This window comes from Hemibagrus wyckioides, linkage group LG14 (genome assembly GCF_019097595.1).
Source record: "Hemibagrus wyckioides isolate EC202008001 linkage group LG14, SWU_Hwy_1.0, whole genome shotgun sequence".
Classification (NCBI taxonomy): domain Eukaryota; kingdom Metazoa; phylum Chordata; class Actinopteri; order Siluriformes; family Bagridae; genus Hemibagrus; species Hemibagrus wyckioides.
In genome coordinates, this window is record NC_080723.1 from 19,435,218 (window position 1) to 19,459,039 (window position 23,822).

The window sequence follows — 23,822 nt, forward strand, 5'->3', positions numbered from 1 at the left end:
TGCGATTTTAGAGCCCGTGCTGCTTTAAGGCGAACACGATTAGAAAGGCTTTCTTCTTAACCCCAACCTATCTTATACTGTACCTGCTAATGAAACTATGTAGACCTTGTGCGTTACCAGTTAAAGAAATATATGCAGATCTGAACTGGTCTGTTTGGGCTGAAGTTAATTTCAGGGCTGGAAAAATGTATTAAAGAAGTCTGAAATGAAGAGACAAGCCATGTGCATTGAATGTCGATATTCAGACTTTTTTATATGATGTCTATAATTCTATGATTATTATGGGTCTAGAATCATGTGTAAAAAAAAAAAAAAAACTTACGGTCCGCACCTTTAATAAATCCACATGAATCCACCTGAACATTAATCCTCAGAATCTTTGAGAAGTGTTTTGTGTAATTAGGACATGCAAGAATCACAATTCTCTCTCTCTCTCTGTTTCTCTCTCTCTCTCTCTCTCTACCCTCCCTCTCTCTCTGTCTTTGAGATTTTGGGTTTTCTGTACAGGACAGAAAAAAGCTTTGAAGCTGCTGAAGAATATGAACCCCTGCCGTTTTTTTCTTCATCCAGTGCTCTGAGGTCTGGCTCTCTAGAGAGAGATCTGAAAGCACTGGTTCAATGTTGCATCACCAATTAGGGCTGAGGATTAGATCATCAATGTTTTTCTTACTCACTCAGCCACAGAAGCAGGGCAAATTTTCCATGCACAAGGTTAAGGAACAGCAGAGAGGAACATGGGGCATGGGTGTGATCACAGACCCATATGGGTGACAGAATATGCGCTGTTGTCAAGCTGTCACATCGGCCTGTGCTCCATCAGACCTCATCAGACCTCCGGAGTCAGAGACAGCAGAGGAGAGTGGAAAAGAGAGACCGAAACAGTCCGAGAACAAAAGGGATAGTGAGCGGAAGGATAGCAGCAGATCTTCTTCTGCACACTGCACAGTGGAGAAACTCAGTCCATCTCCCTGTAGAGATAAAACACACAAAGACACAAACACGAGATGGGCGAAGATTACGTCTCTCAGAGCGAGCGCGGCTCATCGGCTGCATCGTGACGTCAGTGATTAATGTTTGATGAAAATCATTTGTTCTCGGTGTGAAATCATGCCCGATGGTGTAGTGGGAGAGAGAAAAGGCTTGTGCAGTGCCTTTCAGAATAATGTCAGTCATGCTGCTGTGCCATTTTATCTAAGCTTCAAAAAAACCTGAAACCAAACTGCACACAGGGACATTGATTAAAAACGCAGGTCTTTTTAATAAGCATCTCAGCCTTGTTAATATGTGCTGCTCTATAAACAATCTCAGGGAAAACGGGTAGTGCATTTATCAGTACCTGGAGGAACACTGTTTCATTTTACAGTGGACTGTAATGGTTAAAACGACAATTAAAGCTTCTTGACCTGACTTGACTTATACAAGTATACAACCATATGGGACCTAAATGCTGACAGGCTTGTGAACATACACTCATACGCGTACTGTGAACTGAAGGATCACAACAATCAGAAATACATTAAATACAGTAGGTTTACATACTCTGTATACCTCTGTCTGTTCATGTATTACTCAATATGTTACATTATATGCAATGAGGTTCAATTATTGACCTCAAATTACTTAAAATCTACTACCATGCAATCATAAAAGATCTCATGACAAAAGGTACTATATATGTATATTTACACAACTCCACTTGACTATATAGAGTTGTAGAAAGAGTTGCTGTCAACTAGATGAGGATGAGGTTCCCTTTTGTATCTGGTTCCTCTCATGGTTTCTTCCTCATATCATCTCGGGGAGGTTTTCTTCACCACCATCACGCCATAAACTGAGAAACAGGACATCCCGGCTTGCAGTCTTTTTCTTAACGCACTCCAGAATTAAAGTTTCAATCAGCAAGTTTCAGTCAGCGGTTATCTGAAGCGAATTATCTTGACATTCAGAATTCATACAAGCCACCTAGATGAAAAATACCTGAATACTATCACAAGCGGCAGAGCTTGCTGAAGTGACAGGGAAAATAATTGGCAAGTCCAAACTCCTCTTAGCACTGATTGGTTAGATATTGTTGGTCGACATTCTTTTGTTTTTAATCCCGTCCACAGATTCAGCGGCTCCACAGAGGCAGACTTTCTCCTCTGAGCTGGTATTTCATTAAAGCTGCCCGAATGTGAGGAGAATTTCAGCAAATATTACAAAAAGTGTCCTTTGAAAAAAAAAAAAAAAAAAAATCCCTGAACCCACCTTTAAAACTCGGTTCGCTTTTGCTGGGTCTGATCTATCTATTACTTTCATTTTGCTCACCTCAAGTCACTTCAGATAAAAGTGTCGTGGCAAAATGAATAAATGTAAATGCATTATTTGCGGATGGTGCTGAAAGCCATTGATATGATTAGCCTTACAGCTACACGTCCTTGCTGGAGCAAGAGTAGACTTCTAACCTCATCCACTGAAAGAGCAGAGTCAGTCCCTTAAGCGCTCCTGGATTTGCCGAGTCAGTCCCGAGGCAGTCATTAATTATTCATGTAATTACACAGACACTAGTTCTAGATGATGGGACACGCTTCTATTGTTTTAAGAAAACGTGAGCTCATGGATTAGTTTCACAGATGAAATAAAGCAGTTCGCGGCACTGGAGGGGAAGGCATCAAAGAAAGCTGGAGTCACGTCAGCTCTCGAGCCGAGGCTTTGATCCGAGGCGATGTTCGTTGACTTAGTTACCGGTGAAGCTTGTCAGAGAACTGACTGTACAGTGGCCTGTTTTAGTTTTTACCTCTGAGTGCAAAGCTAAAAAAAAAAAGCAGGGGATGCTCTGATAGGAAATTAATCAAAGATGGGGTGATGAATTAAACCATAGCACCTCCAAGCTTTATTATTTTCCTCGAAGGTTACAGCCTGAACTGTTTTACATTAGGCAGCATCTGCAACACAAGCTGGTCACTGTTATCACTTATAGCAGCCTTAAACAGTAGTTTCCTCACCAGCCTCTCTTGTTTTAGCTATTATTTCAGCTTGTCATGTTACCAAGGAATCAGAAAGATGTTCTCATGTTATAAAACTAACAGAAGTTACCTCCGACTGCTACAAACTGCTGACAATAGAGATACTTTCGATAAATATTTGCCCACAGAAAACATCGCCATATCAATGACTACACACATTTTTTAAACTGTTTACCTTCAGCATCCAGCATACAAACCTTGAGCCAAATGGGCTTCAACAGCAGAAACCCATATCCTGTCTGTTATGAACAGGACTCCAAGGCTACAGAATGTTCACAGGCATAAACAAACTGCTCAGTGACTGTGGAAAAACATCTCCTGGTTTGCTGTATATTGATGTCTGCTGAGACAGGGTGAGAATTTGGTGTCAAGAGCATGAATCAATGAACCTGTCTTGCATCCTCTTGTAGTTCATGCTCCTGACATATGGGACTTCTATGGATAAAACCCCTTTGAGACTATAGCTCAGGTCTTTATATTTTCTAGTTTTGGTCAGGACGTCTCTCCTGGTTAAACAACTCTACTTTGACTGTATACAACTGTAGAAATGACATTGTTAATAATCTCACTCTCTGGTGTCACCCAGATGAGGATGAGGTTCCTTAACGAGAACGACTATATAATGACTATACTTTGTCATTTCTACCCCTAACCCTAGAATTTTTACTCTACTGTAGCACTTTGAACAATGGCCATGGTTTATACAAATGGGGCGAACGCCACACTGGACAGTTGAAGACCACTTGACTGAAGACCAGGTGATGTTTTTCTAATCATCTCAGAAGATCTAAAAACCAGCACCAGCAACCATACCTCAGTCAAAATCATCGACATCACATTTCATCCCTCATTCTGATGTTTGATATGAACATTAACTGAAGCTCGTCACCCATTAAAGTGGCCAGAGAGTAAATATATATCATGTGTTCGATACTGAAAATGACCCATATTCACTTGGGGGAAAACAAGGACACGCATTCGTTATGAAGGAGAATCTTTACAGGGCATCTTGATGCTTATTTTGGCCTGTGCTAATCTTCCTACCGGGGCAGATGAAGTGAATTGTTTTGTACATACTGTATACGATTCATTAAAGCCTGTTCTTATTCCCTTTAAACAGCAACACTGTAATTAAAGGCAAAACTCTAGCGATGAAAATATTCCAGTGTATATATTATTCATATCTGTATACAATGACATTATTCTAGCTTGGTTAATTAGTGAAATAAATCAGTGGTGTCAGTGGGATAACGGATGAAAATGTGTACTGTATTCATGCCAGATGACAACATCGTACTCTGTAGAGACTCAGTGCCATTTTGTAAACCCCCCTTACTATCACCTTCTGAATAAAAAAGAACATTTTATGTTCTCCTTGACTGGAGTGTAAACTGTGGACTACGATAACAGTGTTGAAAACAGTGTGTTTATTGTGCAAAAGAAATCTGTAAAAAAATAAAATAAAATAAAAAATAAAAAGGGATGAATATTACCATTTTATTCATTTAATCACACCCCTGTTTTTCCATATATTATACTGTAATATGTAGCAACTGTGCTATTCCACCTAACCTTCATAGGAATGAATTTCTCATCTGGCCCACTTGTTAGTCAAGCTCAATAGCTGTGCTCTACATTACGGTTGGTGGAAATTAAAATGCAGCATGCCCGAAGAAAAAGAGAGACCAGAACAAGCCAAAATCAGGCAGACACAGATATTAGGGATGTAAGTGAATATGAATACATTGCCTGGAATGAACAGATAATATGTCCTACAGAGATACAAAAACACATTGTTTGTGGTCTATTATCTTCCTCTACATGAGCACACTACAGTCTACGCTGCCTCACTTGCTGTAGGTATCAATTTCATTAATTCGACTTTATTAGAAACACTACGCAGTTATCTAATCAGCCAATCATGTGGCAGCAGCACAGGTCATGAGCTTCAGTTGATGATCAGACTGTGGAAAAAGTGTGATTTTGGTTGATGGTACCAAATGTGATAGTTTGGGTATTTTAGAAACTGCTGCTCTCCTGAGATTTTCACACACAACAGTCTGTAGAGTTTGGTGTGAAAAACAAAAATACATCTTGTCAGTGAAGGGTCTGCACATTGCTGGTGAGAAAGGTCAGAGAGGAACGGGTCAGAGCTGACAGGAAGTCTTATAGTAACTTAAATAATGACTTTTTTACACCCATGTTCAAAGGAAATTTCCACTCTAATTCATCCATAATGTGTTCTATCAGGTTGAGGTCAGGACTGTGTGCGGGTCAGTCAAGTTCCTCCACACCAAACTCACTCATCCATGTCTTTCTTCACGGGGGATTAGCTCAAATGGTAGAGCGCTCGCTTCGCATGCGAGAGGTAGCGGGATCGATGCCCGCATCCTCCAATATACCATCTGTTTAGTTGTAAATTTCCCGTTGGGGTGAATATAGTATCTATCTTATGGACCTTGCTTTGTGCACTGGTGTGTAGTCATGTAGGAACAGGAAGGGGTCATCCCCAAACTGTACCCTACAAAGTTGGGAACATGAAATTGTCCAAAATGTCTTGGTATGAAGCTGAAGCATTAAGAGTTCCTTTCACTGGAACTAAAGGATCAAACCCACCTGAATTCAATGAGTTTTGAGGGGTGTCCCAAAACCTTTGGCAATATAGTGTATATAGATTGTGTGTGTGCGAAATATGATATAAATACAGACATTGTCATATCATTGTCACTATGATACACTGCTACTGAATACACACCTCGATTTCTCAATGGTATCCTTGCTGAGGTAGATGTACCAGTAGATGATGTTAAAGAGGGCGAAGGTGAGTGGGAAGAGCACACGAGCATACTGGTCAATGACACTGGGGCCAGCCAGCGTGATGTTGGGTGGAATAGCTGAACCCTGCTGCAGGAAGATGGGCAAGCGCATTTTTGGGGCTTCTGCAACCGAGTTCAGTCTTCTCCTCGGTCTCTCTCCGTTGCTTGTGTCAGATATCGTCTAGGACCAGAGGGAAAAAAGTTAGCAGTGTGCATGTGAATAAGTTTCTTATGTCTGCCTGTCATTTCCTGTTTATTTTCTGGTTTGCATTTCTTATGTCAATTATGTTCCAAGCTTTTCCAACATTTTACTACTCCATGTTTTAATACTCTTGGGATTAGTCTTTCATATTCATGATATGATATGTGCTATGATATGCACTGTGTTTGTTTATTACCTGTCTAATGGCTTTAGATTGCATTTCAGTAACTTATGTACATGGAGCCTCGCTATTCTAAACTGTATATTATAATAATTTTATTGCCATATTTCCATGCCATCAACCACCAGATGCACAATCCAACAATACCCAGTACTCTATCTCTCTCTCTCTCTCTCTCTCTCTCTCTCTCTCTCTCTCTCTCTCAACAGTTAATTTTCATTCTACAGATATTGCACATACTTATAAAAATTACCAAGGAAAATGTGCACACACACACACACACACACACATACACTCACACACCCATGTATTGTTTCTAGCATTTCTAATATTTCTTTTTATCTTATACTTCTTTTCTTTAATATCACACTATTTCTTGATGGATTTTTTTTCTGCTACTCCTCTTCCTCACACTGCTGTGTATCAACTTGAACATTCCTTACAAGAGATTAATAAAGGTACATCTCATCTCTCATCCATTTTATGTATGCACCAAATGCCTGAATTTGTGAGACCTGATTCTTAAGCTTTACCCATTAGCTAGTCTAACACAGAGGCACTTTGGTTATACATTTATACTGAGTAAGAGTCTAGATGGACGAAGGTTATCGGGAATCAAAGCATCCATCCATCATCTATACCCGCTTTATTCCTAATTAGGGTCACAGGGATCTGCTGGAGCCTAGGGGGAAAGGCAGGGGTACACCCTGGACAGGTCACCAGTCCATCACAGGGCCACACATATAGACAGACAACCACACTCACTCCTATGGGCAATTTAGAATTACCAATCCACTTAATGTACATGTTTTTGGACCATGGGAGTAAACTGGAGTAAACTACGGCATTGGGAAAGCACCTGCCTGTTCGAAACCATGACCTTCTTGCTGTGAGGCAACAGCACTAACCACTAAGCCAAAATTCTATGAAATTATATACTAACAGCAGTCACTAACTATCTTTAGCTGGCGAAGACATGCAGTTAGGACTGTAACTTGTCCTTTTTCACCTCACAGAAGCTGTATTCCTGATCTATTATGCTGAAACAGAATCTGTACAGATGGTGTCTATCTTTTGTACAGAGATGATATGACTCATTAAACATTACTGTTATGTACATACAGTATGCAAAAACGTAAACTTATTTGTATATCACTTGCCTCAATTGACTTTATGACATGTCAGAGCTATCGGGACCTTGGAGAAAAAAATATGTGGCACTCTATACACATCTGTCCTTTGAAACAGCTGTTTATGTGGTATGTCAAAAAAATATGCACCCATGGTCATAAAAGCTATTCTCTTCATTAATATTTAGAGTTAAAAAACAAAGGTCAAGCCTGGACATTACAACACTTACACTCACCTCACCTCTAGTACACATGTTCCTGTTGCTTTTGCAAGCATTTGGGTTATTCAAACTGCACACACACACTTATTAAAACATACACACACACACACACACTTATTAAAACACACACACACACACACACACACACAAGTTTTCAAGGTTTACTGTGTAAGCATTATTTTTAGTTTTGACCTTTTTGCTGTTACATGATTTTTTTCTTTTCTATATTGCTCCCTTTGCATGATTGTTTTGCTGATTTAGATTTGAACACAGAATATATTTGTGGTGTTGTTTATCCACCTGCCTCTGATTTAAGATAAACCTGATGAAATAAAACAAACAAACAAATAAATAAATAAATAAAATTGCATATTCTTGCCATCTTTTCAGACAAACTCATCCCCGATTGGTAGAGATCTAAGATCTAAAATAAATTTTAAATAATTAAAAAATTAAATAAATATTTTTGTTTTAGAAATAAATGCGTAGAAGGCAATTAAATTTATTTATTAGATATTTCAATTTGTCTTAGAAATGCCTTTAAATTTCAGCCATAAATCTTGCTAAAAGTCATTCTAAATGACATTTCTGAGTGCATTTCAACCTGTGATTAGTAGGCTATCGTACACTCCCACCTTCTCTCGCACCTCCTATTAAGATCCCTAAGTACAGAAAGGACATTTGGGGCTTCATTACAATGGGTGTTTGATCATTTCTTAAAATTAGTGCAACAATTACATCCCCACCAAATTTAAAACAATGACCTGAGCAATGGGAAATCTAGAACCGGACACAATCAAATGAAACGTCTCAGACTCTATTACAGATATTGCACACCCCTGTTCCTCCTCCGGTATGCATCAGAGAGATGGAACAGGGGAGTCGTAGCATCTCAGGTAGGAGAGATTAGAGAATAGTCATGCAGCGTGGTTCTAATATGGTCGCTATTTTTAAAGCGCCAGGCGTGAGCCGCTCACGCGGGAGACATTCTCTGGAGACTGGAGCCGAATGCTTGTGCTATTAGCATATCCAGCTCAGGACTGCAGATATGTATCGCACATGTGCTCAGCCTGTTACGATGCACACTGGAGTGTCTTACAAATAAGCCACTAAATTAATTTCTCCGGTTCGTTTTCCTAGGCAGCACACACGACATGACATGGCTCCCGGTCTACCATGTGGCACAGTTCACAAACAAACAAATGGTGTGGGCCAGAAGGCGGCCACCTCCTTGCGAGTGTTGGCTCGTCTTTGTGCTCCTTCCTCACGCCTCCGCCAGAATGCTGTTGCCCTGCCACAATAACCTTTGGATCACTCACTAGGGGTTCGAGCCCAGATGTCTATGAAGCTGTTCTCTGGCAATATGAGCTGTGAGCTTTATACATAAATTGAATTATTGAAATATTGCTTTCACATCTGCCTCTGTCGGTATGTGTTAGTCTAGTGCGTGTGTGTGTGTGTGAGAAGCTTTTAAAATCATCCGGGGAGTAGTAGCAAGTCAGTGTTACAGGATTTGTGTTCATGTTGCCACTCAGTTCTGAGTCTGCAGTCTAACACCACTATTCCTTTGCTTATTCTTATTGTTTACTTATTTTATTCATACACAGTTTAGAAATGTGTAATATAATTTAGAAGCCATGACGGGTTCAAAAAAACCTACAGGGTTTATACAGCTTAATGAAGCCTAGGTAACAAAGCTAGCAATTCTTGTTTTGTCCCAAAACACTTTAGCACTTTACAGAGGGGCCCAAAAAAATGTGTACACACTTCACTAGGAAAAACACATTGAGAAAAATTTTATTACTAAATCTATATAAACATAGCTGTAAGTCATGTTTGTATTATGCGGTCACGTTAGATGCTCAAAATGGTCACCATTCAGAATCCATCCAGAAACGTCTGATTTCGGCAAACTACTGGTTGAACAACATCAGGATTTCATGCAATTGTTGGTGGTTCTGTTCCAAATACAAGTCGTTGAACTTCACACACATTTTCAAATTTACAGTACCACTTCAAAATGATCTTGTGTCGCTCGAAAGTCTTTAACGCTCTTCTGACGGTCAAATGACAGCCTCGACGATGGTGCAGCTACTGACATCTTTAGAGGAAGCATAATACTAAACATTGCTGCAGAGTATACATGGTAGGATGGCATGATAAGATGGTACCCTTAGTGTACCAGTGGTGATGTATTCCTTGATAGAGACTTCAAAGTACCTTTGTACGATGCTCTGGATAAGGGTGTCTGGCAAATGCTTCCATACAAAAAACCTCACTGCCCCTGTATATATTGGGCAGACACCCATATCCAGAGCAACATACAATTTATCCTATTTTAAACAACTGAGAGTTAAGTGTCTTACTCAGGGGTCCAACAGTGACAGCTTGGTGGACCTGGGATTTGAACTAACAACCATCTGATCAAGAGTCCAACACCTCACCCACAAAGCAACCACATTCACATACAGCTACACCATAGCTGTATATCTTGTAAATATACCGCTATGCACTTCTGGTTGGATGCTAACTGCATTTCATTAACTTTGTACATGTTTTTTGGACAATGACAATAAAGTTGAATCTAATCTAATATAATCTAATCTTCTTCTTCTTCTTCTTCTTCTTCTTCTTCTTCTTCTTCTTCTTCTTCTTCTTCTTCTTCTTCTTCTTCTTCTTCTTTCGGCTTTTCCCTTCAGGGGTCGCCACAGCCAATCATCTCTCTCCACCTATCCCTATCTTCTGCATCCTCAACACTAGCATCATATCCTCATTTATTACATCCATATACCTCCTCTTTGGCCTTCCTCTTTGCCTCCTACCTGGCAGCTCCATGTCCAACATTCTCCTCCCAATGTACTCACTCTCCCTCCTCTGAACATGTCCAAACCATCTTAATCTGGCCGCCCTAACTTCGTCCCCCAAACGTCCAACATGAGCTACCCCTCTCATCTAATCTAATCTAATCTAATCTAATCTAATCTAATCTAATCTAATCTAATCTAATCTAATCTAATCTAATCTAATCTAATCTAAAGGGAACTGTACATTTTTTTCTTCATCAGAAAAGATTTCTTCCTACTAATGCTCAATGTTCAGAGTTCTCATTTTAGCACTTGGTCAGGTTAAGCAGTATCTCTAATTTATAAGTAAGCCATAACTGAGGTGTTTACCGACTCGTCCTCATCGTCACTCCCTTCAGCGATGGACTCCAGGACAGAAGCTCTGGAGAGGCGACGTCTCATCCTGTTGGCCTCCAGCGTGGCGAAGTAGTTGACGGCAGCAAACTCGACCAGGGCCGAGGCCACGAAGGCGAAGCAGACGGCAATGAACCAGTCCATGGCTGTGGCGTAGGCCACTTTTGGCAGTGAAGAGCGTGCGCTGATGCTCAGCGTGGTCATGGTGAGGACGGTGGTGACTCCTGCAGCTCAGAGGAAGGAAGTGAAGTGTCGGATGGAACTATATTATGTAGATTTCAGGCATTAAATCTAGCTAGCATAGTAACATTACCTAACACGTTCTTTGCTAATCTGTATTTTCATTTCCAATTTAATTTCAAATTTTACACAATCGTACACAGTGCGGCATGCAGGGTCTGAGTCAGATAAAAAAAAAATAGTTAAATAATAGAATTAAAAGTCAAATAAAATAAAATAAGCAATCATAATAAATGTACTTACAAAAAAAAAACTTTAGCATAACCATGGTAATTTTGGACTACAAAATATAAATATAAAAAAAATAAAATAATAAAAAACAAAAAAACAAAAATAAATAAATAAATATTAATTATTATCCTTAATTATTAATAAATTATTTTTTAGATATTTTTATTGGTTGCCTTAGCATCTCCTCTGATTTCCTAGCAGTCCAACTGTAATATTTATTTCAATCACAAGTGCACAAAATACAAAAGAAACTATCTACAATAGTTAAATATATTCAAGTGTAAAAAGAAACTATTATTTTAACTGATGTTTTTTTTTTCTTCTTTAAAGCAATCAATCATCATGGAAACATGCTGTTAACTCAGACAATCCTAGCAATTTTGCTTGCAGGACAGCTTATAGATCATAAATAAATTTCCTTTTTGGAATTAATGTTAAGGCACAGCGGGCAACACGGTGGCTTAGTGGTTGGCACTGTTGCATCACAGCAAGAAGGTCCTGGGCCCGATCCCGGATTTGAACAGGCAGGGGCCTTTCTGTGTGTTCTCCTGTGTGGGTTTACTCCGGTTTCCTCCCACAGTCCAAAAACATGTACAGTAGGTTGATCGGTAATTCTAAATTCCTTGTAGGAGTGAATGTGTGTGGTTGTCTGTCTATATGTGTGGCCCTGTGATGGACTGGAGACCTGTCCAGGGTGTACCCCTGCCCTTCGCCTAATGTGTGCTGGGATAGGCTCCAGCAGACCCCTGTGACCCTAATTAGGAATGAAATGGGTATATGTTAAGGCAAATTAATTAGCGACAGAAAAAGAGCTTAACTAGCTAGCTATTTCAACAAGATGATTAGCTAGCTAACTGATATACTGAGCTCATTTACACTGGTTAAGTAAGCTAAATTGCACAATTTTACAGCTAGCTTGTTTACCAAACTTAAATTTATGAATACGGCAGAATCAAGAATACCATCGATCTAAGAACTCTGATTGGGACATCAAAAAAGCACAGACAATTTTTTTTAATTTGTTACAAAAATCAGTAAGCAAATACTTTCAGAAAACAGAATACTAAAGGTCAAAATTAAAATGAGAAAATGTTTTTATTTACTTGAGTCAGAATACAAGCATTCAATGTTAATAATGCTTCAGTAAAATGCAAATCTAATAAATAATACTTGAGGTATTTTCCACCCTTGATTTTAACAAAACACTTTATTTATTTATTTATTTATTTATTTATTTATTTATTTATTTATTTATTTATTTAGCTTTCCTAGCCATATAAACATGATTTATGGAAAGAGACACGTATTAGCACTTCTCCTCTTTGGATCTCCTCCAGATGGAAGCTGAGCTTATAAATTAGACTTAGAGTAAATGTGCAGCTAAAATACTTTTTTTTTTTTTTGGCTCGGTTTTGTCATCCTTCACACTTTTGTTGCATCCTGTTACTCTTAGGGCCAAATTCATCGGAGCAACATTTCAGTAATAATGTGTGTGTTTATTTTTAATAAAAATAGTTTTGAAGGTCCATCAAGAAAATAAAGCCAAGTACATAAAACATGTTTTTTAATTAAACAGCATGCCACAGCAACAATGACTTGTTTATCATCCTAAAGGGTGACTCAGATTGTCCCTTGGAGGAAAGCTTTAAAGGGCATCGGAAGTTTCGAGTGCTAAAACTATCAATGAGCCGAAGAACCACAAAGGAAATATATTTTTTGTTTTCTCTGAGAATGTAGGATCGGTTGTATATAATGAAAGAACTCGTACCGTAATATCCTCAAAATGGTTAAAGCTGCATGTTAAATGGAAAGCCTTTAGAAATATGATGCATCACATCATTATCATCGCAGACGCTTTGCTCAGGGTTTCCTCAGCGCAGACAAAACTTTCTATATTTTTAGTTAATATGCTCCAGGGTTGCTGGTAGGTGTATTGCTGACTCTAAATTGCCCCTAAGTGTAAGTGAGTGAGTGTGTGAGTGTGTGTGTGTGTGTGTGTGTGTGTGTGTGTGTGGTGGACTGGTGTCCTCTGCAGGGTGTACACCCACTGTAACCGGGATAGGCTCTGGATCCACTGCCACCCTGACCAGGAGAAAGTGCTGACCAAAGATGACCCTGCCTTTCTATATATTTTTTTATTTTACACTTTTTTAAAGCATTTTTTTTCTTTCTTTGATTATTATTATTATTATTATTATTATTATTATTATTATTATTATTCAGAATCCAATTATAATTCATATAATGATTCATTATATATTGAATTAATTTATCTGATTATTTTATCAGAATTATTATTCATAATTATATTAGTAGTAGTAGTAAGAGTAGACTATTAGTAGTATTAGTATAGTATTAGATTAATATTAGTGCTAGATAATCATACATATTACTTTTTATTATTATACATTTTATTATTTATTATTATGTTGGCTTGGAAAAGCCAACATTCTGTTTTGTTTCATATTATTTTTTATTAGTAGTAGTAAGACATCAGAATCAGATTATTATTATTATTATTATTATTATTATTATTATTATTATTATTATTATTATTATTATCAGTAGTTTTATTAGTGGTCTAATTCAGATTCACATTATTTTTTATCATCATTAAGATTCAGGTTCAGATTTAGATTATTATTTAGATTCTAATGATTATTTTTCTGATTCTGGACCTGATTATTATTCTTAGTCTTTTTATTATTGTTATTGCCTTCTCCTCCTTCTCCCTCTCCTTCTCCTTATAATAATAATAGTAATAATAATAATAATAATAATAATAGTAATAATAATAATAATAATAATAATAATAATAATAATAATAATTCCTTTCATCCCAATTCTGATTGCAATTTCTGATTCCTTTACTCTGAACTGATTACATAAGCTAAATGCCATGTATTGAGCAAATAAACCACTTAATTCTTCCACTTTCCACCTCTGGATTTCAAAGCCATTGCTGTCACTTGTCATTGGATTGTGTGCTAAATGTTCGAAGGCCTCTGATGCGTGAACAGTGCCCTCTGCAGGGCCGGAGGAGGAAGTGAAGAAGAGAAAAAGTCATCCTAAATAATATATAGTGCATTTTATTTTCTTGCAAAAAAAAATTGTCTGTAAGTGTGATCCAGACAGTGAGTAATGGATGCTCTCTGGTTGGTGAATGTGTCTCACGCATGCTTGAGATAACTCGAACGGATTTTTAAAGCAACAACAAAATAAAGATAAATTAAAAACATAAACTACATATCATCAAATAACATCAACAGTAGTTTTTATGTTACATTTTACATCTCAAGGCTAGCATGCTGTAGCTTGAGTCATTGATAAATTATCAAATATAATGCCAATAGTAATGAATTAAAATGTTTGTAGAAATAAAAGTTTATTAAATCACATCCAAGCAGCTCAAATGTTCTCCTACCAGCCACGGTGCGAGCAGGCACGGACTCTTTGTTGATCCAGAACGACACTTGGGACAGGACGACCACCATGATGAGGGGGATATATGTCTGGATCAGATGATAGCCGAGCTTTCTCTGGAGATAGAAATGGACCATCTTGACAGAATACTGACCTGAAAGAGAGCAGAAGTATGTACAGGGTACGAGGAGAAAATGTCTAATCTAAGGCTGAACTTTTTATACTGGTAGTACAAAATAGAAGAGGAGAGTTTGGGTAATTTAGGCAATATTCCGACTCTGAATCACCTTTACTGCCAAATTCTGTGGGTTTACATGGACAAGGAAGAAGCATGAATGTAATGAAACTGTAAGCTGTGAAAAGTATGAGTATGAGCATGAAAAATATATCAAAATTAAAACTGTAGAATAGTGCAGGATGAACAACAGTGGACCAATGCTCACGGTTTAAAGTAAAAACATTTTTATAAAGAATTGTTTTGGAATATTCTGGAAATTAATTAAAATTCATTTAAATTAATTAAATAAATTTGTTTATTATAATCTATTAATGTAATTATTATTAAATAAAATATTAAATAGCTTATTAAATCTTCATTTAATTATTATATTATATTATATTATATTATATTATATTATATTATATTATATTATATTATATTATATTATATTATATTATTGACTGCAATTAAAAGGCATTAAAGGACATTTTTAAGGTCCCAGGCAATATCAGGCCACATTTTTACCAAATATATTGTTCGGACATACTGAAAAGTGTTATACCATGCAACAGATTGGGACACTGCATTTCCTCGAATCAATTTCATTAACCTATGAGGACACAAAAGAAACGATGCACTGTGGAGATGAGAAGGACGGTGGAGCTCTGTATGCCCTTTCTGATTTGTTAACTAGGCCACAGTCCTGCCTTTCAAGCCCATGCCCGATCCTCTCTCTGTGCCACAGTGAAGTTGATGGCTTCTCAGCAGGGGGATGCTGCTTTTTGCCTACCTATAAATCTTCCCCTCCTAGGCGCTCTATGGCCTCAGAGCCTGGAATAGGCTTTATCCTTCAGTGTTCTTTTTAAAGACAGATGACAACAAGAATTAGCCCTAACTAGTTAAGCACCTTAAACTGACACATGGGGAAGCAGCTGACCGTCAGAATGGCAAATACATTCGCGTTGACTCATTTGCTTTTTAATCGAAAGTGGGTTGAGTCTAAATCTGTCAAGAGCTCACATTTTAGTCAGTGATTACTGAGGCTAGCATTGTTTGTTTATTTTCCCGATCAGTTCGGCAGTGAATCCAGAGTCACTGGGCACAAGGTCAGAATACTCCCTGACTGGGATTATACACACTATTCAATTTACAGTAGCCAATCCACCTATCTGTATGTTTCTGGGACGAAATCTGAAAACCTGAGGTAACTCCAGCTAACAGACGTGCGGCGATGGTGAGAAACGCCACACAGACTGCTCAGGATTAAACCACAGACTATGAAACGTTGAGGTAGCAACTCTACCTGCTGCACCATTGTTATCAACCCCACAGTGAAGCATGATGGTGGTAGCATTATGTTGAGTTAACCCTGGACTCTTGAAAGCTCTTTTTACCAAGTGACTGTCTTTTATATTTTTATATTGAGATAATCATTGACTTCTATTTGGTTCTGCCAAAATGGTGAAGGGGGCAAATACTTATGCAATCACAGATTTCAGTGATTTTTGAATCAACTATAATGATATTTTCCTTCACTTATGTCATGTGATGTTTAATGTTAAAAGTTCATTTAAGTTCGTTTTCTATAAATTGTGGAAAAGTTCAAAAACTCATATGCTTATGCAAGCCTCTGCATTAAGCCACATCAGAAATACTGACCTGTATTAATATTCAGTATTTTGCTGGAAAGTGTCTGTCCGACGAGGTCATACTGCAGTAAGTTGGAGGACTCTGGAGGGATGACCACAGATTTTTCCAGGCCTTTTCTCCACGTGTACACAATCTCACTGCTGGTGTAAGCATCTACAGGAAGCACAAAATGACACCAAAGTCAAAGGGTCAGGGCTGGAAGAAAAAGTCTTATGAGGATTATGATTGTGATGAGGTTTAAAACACTGACAGCTTCCGAAGCTGAGAGGACAAATATGGCCGTCCATGGGAAAGTCCATCAGCATCATGGGACATTCTGCACTCACAGTCAGCCTGGAAATAGAAAATTGTATACAGTGGAAATAAACACTTTTATGAGATTTTTTTTTCTTCTATTTTTTATAAATGTACCTCATGGTATAGAAGACGGTGCCGTTCTGCATGATACGAAACATCTTGTTCGGCGTCGTCATGTTGTGGGCCAGGGATTTCTTGGAGTTGTGGAAAAAGGTGTCTGGAGTCCAGATCTTCTCCACCATGCGGTTGTTTAAGCGTAGGATCTCGCTAGGACCTTTGAACGCCAGCCTATCGTCCACCCACATTTGACGGAAAAACATGTCCATGGTGAACTCCTGTGTGGAAGGACACATGTTCTGATGCTGAGATGCAAAAAAAAAAAGTCTACCAGAAGTCTCGATCCCAAATTTACCGGATCAGCCGAGACAGCTTTGGTGTCTCATGACTGATCTGCAGTTTTACAGTGAAAGAACAAGAATCATTTCAGTCTCACACAATCTACCCACAAGCCCAGGGTTTAAACATGCAAGAACTTGGCTGGTGAAATGAGATTCTGTCAGGATGAGCATTTCACTGGTTGAGGAACTGGATTAATGAATAGTGTGTGGCTTCTAGTTTTGAAGGTTTTATGCTGTTCCTGGTATGTAAACATGAAATCTGCACATATTTGGTTAGGGACAACAGAAAAGGGTTTATTTTTGGTTAGTTAAATGTCTAATTTCAGTGAAAGTCGATGTTCTTGGTTACAACTATTGATGAAAAGTAACTAATGTGAGATTAAATAATGCTAAACAAAATGGTGTAGTGCAAAAAAGCCAAGGCAGATGGTTAAACAAGCAGGTTAATCTACTTCCGCCCACCCATCCGCCCACCCATCCCCCGCCCATCCATCCGCCCACCCATCCGCCCACCCATCCCCCGCCCATCCATCCGCCCACCCATCCCCTGCCCATCCATCCGCCCATCCATCCGCCCATCCATTCACCCATCTTTACAAATATTGCTGAAAAGTAACTAATGTGAGATTAAATAATACTAAACTAGACAACTCACTTGTTGGCATTGTGCAAAAAAAAGCCAAGGCAGATGGTTAAGAAAGCAGATTAATCTACTTTGTTAGTCAGAAAATATTTCAGAATGGACTGTTTTCCACCCACCCATTCACCCACCCATTCACCCACCCATTCACCCACCCATCCATCCACCCACCCACCCATCCATCCATCCACCCATCCATCCACCCACCCACCCACCCATCCACCCACCCACCCATCCACCCATCCATCCATCTATCTATCCCCTACACCACTTATCCTAGGTTGCAGAGAGCCTGGAGTCTATCCCAGCAGACTCAGGGCACACCCTGGACAGGATGCCAGTCTATCTCAGGGCACAATCCCTTACATACTTACATTCTTACACACCCGTTCACACACTACAGACAATTTAGACATGCCAATCAGCCTACAATGCATTTTTCTGGCCTGGAGGAGGAAACCAGAGGACCTGGAGGAAACCTCAGAGGCACGGGGAGAACAAACTCCACACACACACTAGAGAATAATATCCATGAACATGCGAGGCAAATGTGTTAAGCTACTAGTAAGCCCATGGTTATTTCTGCCATTTGAAGCTGAATAAAATGTAAATAAAACTGTCGCACTGGAGCTGAGTGAATTCGGGTCTGTGGTGTGCAAAAGAGCTCATCAGTATCTGGTCTAACACAGCTAGTTTAGAGTCAGATAAGCAGTACATTTATATTAATGGCATTTAGCAGATGCCATATCCAGAGCAACTTACATTTATCTCATTTATGTATCTCAGGGTTAAATGCCTCACTTAAAGGACTAGCAGTGGCAGCTTGGGATTTGAACTAACAACGTACCAGTCAGGAGTCTGATGTCTTTACCACTAAACTAGCACTTCAATTCAATTCAATTCAATTCAACACAAGGGCTGCTCATCTGGCTGATCTAGACTTATTTTCAGATGTTGCACAGGAAGGAGAACAAAGAGGAACAAACTCCCAGACACTACTCCATCCAAACAAAACAATTCAGTCATTTCCAGAACCATTGATTTCATATGAGCCATATCTGCCAGGTCGAGTGTACTTTAGGAGCTGATGCATTCTTCATATGGTGTAATATGAAACACAAGATTCATGGTTTTGGCCATATGTATTTACACAAATGCATTTATTTGATTTTGTCATTAACTCTGTGGCCTGAAAGTCACTGAAGCTGGAAATGAAGTAATTTGGAGTGAAGTGAGTCTTGTTCTTGGAGTGTTTCATCCAGAAAAATAGAGATCTCTATATAGAGAAATAGAGATTTCTCGCAATGAATTAAATATTAGACACCAGACATGTCATGTGCTGGTTAACTGTATCTAGATTGAAGTGTGTAAAATTTAATTTTCCACTGCACTGCTCCTAAATATGAGGCATGTGCATGATTACTGAGGAATAGAGCAAATATTTGTGATGTTTAGTCATCGGTTGGAGGACGTAAGCGTATTTTAATATTCAAAAATATTAGATTTTGCAAATATAGAGTCGTAATCATAAAGGTGCTGAGATATAGAGATATAGTGTTCAAAAACCCCTTGGAAAATGCCCCTTTTTTATGTCAGCCCTATGGTGGCTGAGAAAACACAGTGAGAATTTAGACAAAAGGTAGGAATAGTTTGCTGATTGGACAAGACATCGGTCACTCAGGATATAGAGGAAGTCCAGCAGTAGCTGCAGCAGTAAGAAGTGGATTGTTGTGTGTATGAACACAGCTCTGCTCTTATAACGTTCCTTACATCCTTTAATCTGGAATAGTTTTGTCTAGGTGTGTTTTTAGAGATCACAAACTAATCTTTATGCCATGATACACTATCAGTATATCCAAAATCACGCCATATGAACGTCCTTCCTCAGTGCTGAATGAATTCCATTTTCTTATAAATATAAATATAAACATATATGTTTGTTATTTTCTTTAAAAGATTTAAAGTTACACTATGGAATAAAATGGTTTAAAGTGAAGGCAGAACTCCACACACGTACAAGAAATCAAGCTAGATTTCACAATTTCCTACTGCTTGTGTATTTTGAGTGACAGATATCTACTCCACTGATGTACTGTTCATTCCTGACTCATATATAATCAAAACAATTACAAATATCCAGTGAAACATATCAAAGCTGATGCAATGAATGATTTATGGTCAAAGGATGTTTTTTTTTTACCATTTCGACATCTGACACGGGTCCGAAACTGGTGACAAATATATCTGTTTTGACTTCAGTGACAGAATCTATAGAGGCAATGAAGAAACAGCGGTTAAAGACAAAATATCCAAATCACATATATAAAATAAAATAAAATAAAATCTAATGCTGTATAAATATTAAACAGACTTTACTGAGGTCTTTCAGAAAATTTCGTCTATATACTTGGATATATATCACATGCGTCTAACTCAGCATCTGATAATTATTATTATTATTATTATTATTATTATTATTATTATTATATGTATTTTTACATATAAAAAACAATTCCATAAAATAATTAGGAATAAATAATAATGAATTCTCTTTCTGACACAAATTTAATTAGATATTAGAAAAATGCAAAAATTGCAGAAACATTATTATTATTATTATTATTATTGTTGTTGTTGTTGTTGTTGTTGTTGTTGTTGTTGTTGTTATATAATAATAATAATAATAATAATAATAATAATAATAATAATAATAAACTTGTTTAACTTTAATGAAATTAGGTTAAAAATATTAGCTGTCATACAAATGTAAATAAATAAAAAGATTTAATACTGAAATAATGAAGGTAATTATAATCCAATTTAATGTAAGCATAATCCAACTATAATTAAATTAGAAAAAATATTCACCTAAATAAAGAATTACATAAATAAGTACACATACGCTGGAGCTAATAATGACTCTTGATGAGTCTTGACTGAGAAATAAAGAACAGTAAAATCTTGCCTCCTGATCCAGGCCTCAGTCGGTTGTCGTAGCCATCAAGAAGCTGGTCCAGAATCCGGGTGATGTTTTCCGGACTTATCTTCTCATGTTGGTTTCCTGTTACATTCCCAACGCTGAGGAACAGACCAGTTTTTACAGTCATTAGATTGATAAATGTGATGTAAGATATACTGTATAGGGGAGAGTGGGGCAAGTAGTTAGGGTTCAAAACATGTTTCTTCTCTTATATTACATATTTACATATATCTGGTACAAATCTGTGGTCTTGTTTTATGAATAAACCATGTAGGTTTTTCATTATTTACCAGGAAAATAAAAAGTGAAATGTTAAAACATTGTCGAGGGGTAAGATGTAACATGACCATGTGACAGCTTAAAATCCTCCTCTAACAATTTAATCAGATTTTTAAAATAAAAAAAATATGAAGTATGATATTATCATAGGTCTACACATCTAGGAACTTAAGAATTATTTTTTAAAATCTTGTTTTTTTTGTTTTTTGTTTTTTAATGGGTTAGGGCTAATTAATTAATTAACTAATTAATTAATCAATTAAACAATAATAAATAATAATAATAAAAATGAACATGAAGCAAAAATGGCTTGATAAATTATTTAATTAATTAATTAATTAATTAATTAAACAATAAATAATAATAATAATAATAATAATAATAATAATAATAATAATAATAATAATAATAATAATATGAACATGAAGCAAAAATGGCTTGATTGATTAATTAATTAATTATTTGAACAATAATAAATAATAATATGAACTTGAACATGAAGCAAAAATGTTTTTTTTAATTAATTACAAAATCAAATGATCCCTAGTGAGCAAGCCTGAGGCGACCTGTGGCAAGGAAAAACTCCCTTAGATGGTCACTTGACAGAGTCTATATCTCTTAGCCACACCCCTTATTGTCCCATTGCAGGACTTTATGTCCTGCAGATACACTCCTGTCTGTTTGTCTTGACTTGTTTATCAGTAAAAGGGGAACTGTGTGAATTTACATGACTATCTGCATGGAATAGAATAATAACTTTTAATATCAGGTTAAGTTCTAAGGCAGAATTATTACCTACCCACTGTTCACAACCGGGATTCGGACTTAACTACACAATTCTGTAAGCATTTAGAGATTTACGGGAATTCCAACTGAGAGATTGTAGAATAAAATGATCCTAAATTTGATACTAAATGATATCAAATTGACGCAGAGCTGAAAATGTGTGAAATGGATGTGTGAAATTGTATTTTTACGTCAAAATTTCTAGAAAAATTATTGCATTGTCCAATTATTATTGTCCAATTATTTCATTACACACACTGTTGGCATGGCAAACAGTCAATACCAGAGTATGTGGAAAATCTACTCTATATATGTACTGCCAAGTCAATTTTTTCTCAAATAAAATTAAGTCATTTTCATTAAGGAGAATAATAAAATAAAATGTATAAATGAAATGCGTACAGAAACATAAGAAGTAGTGTTAGGTATATGGCTAAAAAAATAAAGAGTATTAAAGTTAATGATCAAAAGATGTGTGTAATGAAATGAGCGATAAAGTGTTACTGAAAGTCTAAACAAAAATATAAACAGACAAATAGAATGTAGCGATAAATGATTTTTAGATGGATGGATGGATGGATGGATGGATGGATAGATAGATAGATAGATAGATAGATAGATAGATAGATAGATAGATAGATAGATAGATAGATAGAAGATGAATAAAGATAAATAGATAAATTTGGAACAGAAATCTGCTCACCTGATTAAAAATAATAAGCAGAATATTTTGTCCATTTTATCCAGGAGTCTTTATCTGCTAACAGCTGTTTCTATCAGTAACAAGAGAAAATTCATGACTTGGGTTCGAGAGGGTGTGTGTGTGTGTGTTTGTGTGTGTGTGTGTGTGTGTGTGTGTGTCTTTAAAGAATAATCCAGTTAAAGGATTTAGGAAAATCCATTTGTGAAAAGAAGGGAGTTAAAAATAAATCTGAAATAAATGTTTAAAACACATAATGACAACGATCAACAAGTCACAGTGACAGTGATCCTGATACATCAGACAACATACATGGATTTTGGCAAGAGTAAACATGAAGTGATCTAACTAAACAAACAAACAAACACATACATATGTACGCATTTATTGTACTGTAAACTATTTATCACTACAAAAATGTGTCAATTTATTTGTTTGTTTGTTTGTTTGTTTGTATAATGAATCAATTTAGTCAAGGTGAACATTGCGACCAATGTGAAAATTTTACATCATTAAAACAAACAAACAAACAAACAAACAAACAAATAGGTGTTTTATTTTAAATATAATTCCATTTCATTAAAAAATAAATAAATACCAGTAGTTTAAATATTTGTTTGTTTGTTTGTTTTGTTCTCATTTTTGGACACAGATGAGATTTATTTTTATTTAATTTGATGTCAGAAAAATGCAAATAAAGTAATTAATTGAAATAATAAACATAGGTAATTAACAAAATATACAAAACATAATCTAATCTCATTAAATAAACTAAACAATAATAATAATAATAATAATAATAATAATAATAATAATAATAATATTTATTATTATTATTATTATTATTTATTTCACTTGTTGATGCCAATGAGATTAGACTGTCTGTATTTAAACATGATTTACATTTATGTATTTATGTATTTAAACATTTTTATTATTTAAATAATAATAATAATAATAAATATTATTACTATTATTATTATTATTATTTATTTATTTCACTTGTTGATGCCAATGAGATTAGACTGTCTGTATTTAAACATTATTTGATCTCATAAATGAAAATAAATAGTTTGCACTCATGTATATTGATGTAAACATAATTGATTTTTTTTAAAAACATCTCATAGTCTGATCTCACTACTAGACCACCCAATAAGACTTTATTTATTTATTTATTTAATTATTTATTTATTTATTTATTTATTGCCATGCAAAAATTTATT

The 23,822-nt window shown here is 36.5% G+C and overlaps 1 protein-coding gene and 1 non-coding gene across 2 annotated transcripts; one reads left to right on the plus strand and one right to left on the minus strand.

Moving 5' to 3' along the window:
* Window positions 1-788: 788 nt before the first annotated feature.
* gabra6a (gamma-aminobutyric acid type A receptor subunit alpha6a) lies at window positions 789-20,958 on the minus strand. Its single transcript, XM_058407774.1, has 10 exons — window positions 20,817-20,958; window positions 20,052-20,119; window positions 16,928-17,148; window positions 16,767-16,849; window positions 16,526-16,669; window positions 14,648-14,800; window positions 10,729-10,976; window positions 5,761-6,002; window positions 4,750-4,777; window positions 789-968 (listed from the first exon to the last, which is right to left on the minus strand). Exons 1-10 carry the CDS (start codon window positions 20,956-20,958, stop codon window positions 789-791), a joined length of 1,509 nt encoding a protein of 502 aa, XP_058263757.1.
* On the plus strand, window positions 5,329-5,401 carry trnaa-cgc (transfer RNA alanine (anticodon CGC)). Its single transcript has one exon. It is a non-coding gene; the product is annotated as a tRNA-Ala (tRNA).
* Window positions 20,959-23,822: the final 2,864 nt, after the last annotated feature.

Bases quoted from the DNA above. Each gene is read 5' to 3' on its own strand.
- gabra6a (XM_058407774.1), bottom strand. From the start codon at position 20,958: ATGACTGTAAAAACTGGTCTGTTCCTCAGCGTTGGGAATGTAACAGGA. The intron at 20,120-20,816 runs GCAAGATTTTAC...TTGCCTCTATAG, and splicing joins ACTGAGGCCTGGATCAGGAG to ATTCTGTCACTGAAGTCAAA. The intron at 16,670-16,766 runs GTCAGTGTTTTA...TGCTTCCTGTAG, and splicing joins TCCTCTCAGCTTCGGAAGCT to ATGCTTACACCAGCAGTGAG.